The sequence below is a fragment of the Nicotiana tomentosiformis genome, chromosome 12 (assembly GCF_000390325.3).
Source record: "Nicotiana tomentosiformis chromosome 12, ASM39032v3, whole genome shotgun sequence".
NCBI classification, from domain to species: Eukaryota; Viridiplantae; Streptophyta; class Magnoliopsida; order Solanales; family Solanaceae; genus Nicotiana; species Nicotiana tomentosiformis.
The window spans coordinates 35,453,910-35,460,063 of record NC_090823.1 but is presented as its reverse complement, the minus strand read 5'-3'; the positions used below and the strand labels follow the sequence as shown (position 1 = coordinate 35,460,063).

At 38.7% G+C, this 6,154-nt stretch overlaps 1 protein-coding gene across 1 annotated transcript; it reads left to right on the top strand.

The window, feature by feature from the left end:
- The first annotated feature begins 2,910 nt into the window (after positions 1-2,910).
- On the top strand, positions 2,911-5,104 carry LOC104113087 (purine permease 3-like). Its single transcript, XM_009623178.4, has 2 exons — positions 2,911-3,721; positions 4,650-5,104. Exons 1-2 carry the CDS (start codon positions 3,011-3,013, stop codon positions 4,998-5,000), a joined length of 1,062 nt encoding a protein of 353 aa, XP_009621473.1. The 5' UTR covers positions 2,911-3,010; the 3' UTR covers positions 5,001-5,104.
- Positions 5,105-6,154: the final 1,050 nt, after the last annotated feature.

The window sequence follows — 6,154 nt, the reverse complement described above, 5'->3', positions numbered from 1 at the left end:
GAGCGACCGGCGACAGCGACGAGCTGAGGAAGAAGGCGCCACAGGAGCGTCGACACTCGGCAGTACTACAACAGTCGTACATAGTAACAGAGGAAGAACCCTAATTTCTAATTTATAAGGAGTAAGGAAGGGAAATAAAAAGTAATGTCAAAGTCTATAGGCTAATTAGGCTTAGGTTTTGGGTAAATTGGGTGGGCTTCAGATGGGTATTGGGCTTCACCCTTCATAATTTCAGATGGGTAAAGTAACGTAAGTTTTGGACTCATACCCAAAATTTTGGTTTTTCGGTTTAACCGAAAATCGAAACACCAAAATCGTAAACCGCACCGAAAAATCGAAATCTAATAATTTAAAAACCGCACACCAACCGAATAACTGATTAAACCAAAAAATCGAAATTAACGGTTCGGCCGGTATTATGCCCACCCCTACACACATGCACGCGCGCGCATAGGGCTAAGCTCAGTACGTTTCAGTTGCCATCGGTTGTTGTGGGCAACATCGGGAGGCGACATCGCTCGTGGCGGCTGATGTCTTTTGGCAACGGAACGGCGAGGCCTCGTGCAAGTAGCGCCGCAAGGTGCCATGCGTATGAGGCTAAACTCAGTACGTTCCGATTGCCATCGGTTGTTGTGCGCAACATCGGGAGGCGACATCGCTCGTGGCGGCTAATGGTTTTTGGCAACGGAACTGCGAGGCCTCGTGCAAGTAGAACCGCAAGGTGCCGTGCGCACGGGGCTAAGCTAAGTGCGTGCCGATTACCATCGGTTGTTGTGAGTTGTGTCTGGCATCGCTCTTGGCGGCTGATGGCTTTTGGCAACGGAACGACGAGGCCTCATGTGCGTAGCACCGCAAGGAGCCGTGCGCATGGGGCTAAGCCAAGTACGTGACGATTGCCATTGATTGTTGGGGGCAACATCGGGTGGCGGCATCGCTCGTGGCAGCTGATGGCTTTTGGCAATGGAACGGCGAGGCCTCGTGCAAGTAGTGCCGCAAGGTGTCGTGCGCATGGGGCTGAGTTTAGTACATGTTGAAGGTTGTGCGGTTGTTGTGGGTTGTGTCTGTGGCTTTTATTTATGGTGCCTTGTTCGTTTATATACTCCAACGGTTCGTGCGTGGCGGAGCTTGTCTTGGCTTTGCAATGTTGGCATTGGCAACAACACATGGCTACGCGTCGCGTGTTGGGGCAGTTGTCGGCATGTATCGGCGAGGCAAGTGTACATGCGGCACATGAGTGGTGTTCGGCTTGTGTGGCTAGGTTGGATCCCTGCTTGTGCAGCGACGTCCTAGCCCGCATGCCATCTCAGTCATGGTACAAGCGCAAATTAGGCTTGTTCGGCGTCAGTTTTCTGTGTTGCATACCTAATGCCCAAGCACGATTTTTTGTGTTATATATATATATATATATATATATATATAGAGAGAGAGAGAGAGAGAGAGAGAGAGAGTACAAAATTTATTTTTTACCTTTACTTTTATTGAGGTTGATATTATGATGATGATGATATGAGTTGAGTTTAAATTAAAGAAAGAAGTGAGTATTCATATAGCCGATTCAAACTTATTTGGGAGTAATGCATAATTTTTGTTATTATATAATTGTATTTCCACTTTAGAAAAAAACACATATATCAAATGGAAAAGACAAAGCTAATACTAGACCATGACACATTAAACCAAAAAAAAAAAAAAACTTTTTTTAATTTGCACTTCAGAAACAAAGAAAGCAAAAAGTCTCGAACTTCACATCAAACTTCTTTTTCCTTCCAATAGTCAATTGTTGGTTTGCATATAAATGAACATTCGTGTAACAAGTAGATCTGAATACTCTATTCATTATCTTTTGTCGTAGTTGGCCTCATTAATATGTGCAGCTGCTGTTACTCTATGTTTACGACTTTCTTATTATCGGGTCAATGTTTCTTGGACAGCTTCCTACAAGAACAGCTTTAAATATTTGGTTGAGCAGTTTCACTTATTCAATTTTAAAACAAAGCTAACTATAACCCACGTTTCATCCCATCCTTTAATTTCAATCCTTCTTTTGTCAAGTGGAAATGCAAAATTCAACACGGCGCAAGTAATTGCTAGGGTGCAACTTTTTAATAATATTACTCACAATCATTAGTCGTTTAGTCTTTGCTCTCATGTTTTTTTTATTTTTATTTTATTATTATTATTATTATCTTCCCATGTGAAGCATGAAAATTACTAATACTGCTGTAATTACTTTGTTGATTCTTTATTTTCTATTTTTCCACTTTCTTTCCATCTTACGTCTCACATGCAATTAATTTAATCCCAAGAAGCAAGAAATTCGCTGTTAACAAACTAACTTTAGAGCTCCCTGAACAACTCATTACATATCTCTAAGAATAAAGATATCAAAATATGGAAAATACGCAATTGTTTGGAAATTTTATGTAATTAATCTGTTAGAAAGGAAATTTTTGAGAGTATCGTTCTGTAATATAGTTTTAGCTGTTGATTTATTCCTCATCATCATCTCAGAAAGAGTTTAGTTAGACGACTAGCTGGCCCTAAAGTATTCTAGTTACTCTGATGATGTGTGTATATGTCTGTATATATTGAGGTATACATACCGACATACATTATATATTACTTGAACAGAAAAATATTGGTTACACGTAAAATGGATTTATAAAACAGACCCAACTGCTTGTCACTAAGACATAATTGTTGTCGCTGGTATTTACATGATTAAAGTTGAATATTCAAGACAGCTATACAGTTCAAAAACTTTAATATACAACTATACATTATATTTTTATGACAATTAAACAAATTAAGTAAGCCTTCCAGAATGGAGCCGCCCCAAGTTGTGAAACCAATCGTGGCAATTGACTAACAATTTTCTCAACTATAAATAGCAGGCTTCTAGGCATAATCCGAACAGCTCTCATTGCTAAGAGGTCCAAAAATTCCAAATCTTTGGAGAAGAAGACTATTCAGCTTGAGCCAACTTAGTATCCAAATCTCCTGAAATAATATGGAACATCAAGGATTAAGCGCTTATATGAGGAGAATCCTCCTTCTGATAAACTGTTTGATTCTTGCTGTTGGTATTTGTGGTGGTCCTCTAATGATGCGTTTATATTATGTCGAGGGAGGCTCAAGAATATGGCTTAGCAGTTGGTTACAAACTGGTGGATGGCCACTCACCCTTGTACCTCTTGCACTTCTATACTTGTATCGTCGAAAAATCAAGGGCCCTGATGCCAAGTTTTACTTTATAACACCCCGAATTTTCATTGCATCATTCATCATTGGCATTGCCACTGGAGTTGATGATTTTCTCTATTCTTGGGGCGGGTCAAAACTCCCTGTGTCAACCTCTTCACTTCTTCTCGCCGCTCAACTTGCCTTCACGGCAATAGGTGCTTTCTTCATAGTGAAGCTAAAGTTCACACCCTACTCTACTAATGCAGTGGTTCTATTGACAGTTGGTGCTATTTTATTAGGTATTCGGGCTAATGGTGATCGGCCAGAAGGTGTGACAAGTAAAGCCTATATTCTTGGGTTTATTATGACACTTTTGGCCGCAGCTTTATATGGAGTCATTTTGCCTTGTATTGAGCTGATGTACTTGAAGGCAAAGCAAGCCATTACTGCTACGTTAGTGCTAGAGATCCAGATGGTCATGTGTTTTGCTGCTACTGCATTTTGCACCGTAGGAATGATAGCTAATAAGGATTTTCAGGTATTCTTCTTTCCCTTTAACTCATTTTCACCCATCGATCTTAATTACTCCCCTTTGACTCACTTTATGTGACATTGATTTCTTATTTATGTGTTTGAATGAAATGACACGTTATTATATTTAAAAATAATTTAACTTTATGTTCTCATCATTTTACTTCTAATAAGAAATATTTATATCCACACCAATATTATCACATATTTAAGGCACATGTTTCAAGAGTCTTACGCCCACACAAATGTTATCACACGCTTAAAATTGAAAATTTCAAAAACTTTTATTTCTCTTTTTGAACTTCATATAGAGTTAAACTATGGTTAACATATCTCTCTCGTTTGGTATTACTGTTGAATCCCTTAAGACCCTCAAATGACAAAACTATCAGCTTTTGTTTCAGTGATCTACTGGCGTTCACAAAATTTAATACTCCATCTTTTAGGAATTTCTTTCTTTATTATTCGTTGGAAACTTCTTTCGTTTTCCCTTTTCTTTTCTTTCTCCTTATTTTGTTTCCGATAAATCTTTTTGATCTTAATGACTGGCGAGGGAGAGAATAGAAGCTTGTGATTTGTGAGTTGACTTTATAAGTAGTAGGACATTAATGAAGGAGCTAGTTCGTAACCCTTTATTATTCATATCCCATTTTTGTCTAGGAATAGTACATTATTTCTTAGTTGGATGATCCATTAGGGAGACCAAGAAATACATCAAAATCATGGGTTAGGGTTGACTGAGACATTTTACGTACTTGAAAATGATATATTCCATTAAATTTGCACATGTCAAAAGAAGATGAAAATAGTAGTAGTATTGGATTCAAACAGATTACCTAAAAATAATGTATCCGTTTATTTGCTAGTTTATTTCGGTCTCAGATATTTGCGTGAAAGATTAATGAGGATTAATATATATTGATTGAAATTTGCAGGCAATGTCAAGGGAGGCAAAACAATTTAACTTAGGAGAAGCGAGATATTATACAGTGATTGTATGGACTGCCATTATTTGGCAATGCTTCTTTGTGGGTGTTATTGGAGTTATTTACTGCTCTTCTTCTTTGATGTCTGGTGTTATGATAGCAGTTCTACTCCCTGTTACTGAGGTATTAGCTGTAATATTTTTCAACGAAAAGTTTTCAGGTGAAAAGGGACTTGCTTTGTTCCTTTCTCTTTGGGGTTTCGTCTCATACTTCTATGGAGAGTTCAGACAAACAAAGAAGCAAAAGAATAAGAGTTCACAAACTGAGATCATGGCAACGACGCATACTGAATCTGTTTGATTTATTATTCATAGTTGTAGGGTAAAGACTTAAGTTATTTTTTTGCATAAAATACGTATGCTGTTTTCCTTTTAAAACTACTTTATTTCAAGTTAGTTTCAATACTTGTCTCCTGTCTCCTTTATTTGAAACTTTTGATGTTGCTCTTAAATATGTACTATAGTACTTAAAAGATTTTCAGTTGCCTGCTACTGCTCATTTTGCATGAGTAATTCAACGTTACAATTAATGACACCACACCTAAATGCTAATTAAACCTGAAAAAGACTTTCATTGGGCTATTGCTTAACTAAGATTTTCAACGGGCACCGCGACTTTTACATTTGCTTTTCCAGCAAAAACAGCTCATACATTCCATTCTATAAGATCGTCTTTCCGTAGAAACGATAAACACAGGATGAACTGGTAGGTACAAAATAATATCAAAAAGTATTTCATTTGCTAATTTATCCCAAACCACCCTCGGTAATAACAATCTGTAACTGTGATGACCCGATAGGTCGAGTACTAGCCTTTATTTCCGTGTTTTTAAGAAAAAGTGATTTTAGTCTTAAAATGGACTTGAGTTGACCACGGTCAACATTCTTGGTAAACGACCTCGGATAGGTGTTTTGACGATTCCGGTAGGTTCGTATGATATTTTTGGAGTTGTACGCACTTTTGGTTGGGGTCTAGGGTGATCCGAGCACATTTAGTTTGGAGTCCGAGGGGCTCGAGTGAGTTTCGAGCGTGGAGCGGATGAGTTTGAATGATTTGACGATAGCTGGTGCAATTAATTTGTTGGTGTTCAGTTGCACATCTCGTATTTGCGAGCCTCGCTTTTGCGGTCAAGGTATCGCATTTGCGAGCATGGGCTGGGGGCTAGGTCTTCATATCTGCAAAGAGTACGTCGCTTTTGCGAAGTCCACTGTGCTCGCTTTTGCGACAAAGGCATCGCATTTGTGATGAAGAGCAGTGTTGGGGCAACTTCTCATATGCGAAGCTAAGCTCGCATCTGCGATGGGTAGGATATTCGCATTTGCGAGATATTGGTCGTATTGCGATCAGTATTTCGCATATACGGACTTCTCATTTGCGAACAAATGTTCGCAAATGCGATACTTGTAGCTGGGTTAAAGATGGAAAAATTGGGACTTAGCTCATTTTATATCATT

Bases quoted from the DNA above. Each gene is read 5' to 3' on its own strand.
- LOC104113087 (XM_009623178.4), top strand. From the start codon at position 3,011: ATGGAACATCAAGGATTAAGCGCTTATATGAGGAGAATCCTCCTTCTG. The intron at 3,722-4,649 runs GTATTCTTCTTT...TGAAATTTGCAG, and splicing joins TAGCTAATAAGGATTTTCAG to GCAATGTCAAGGGAGGCAAA.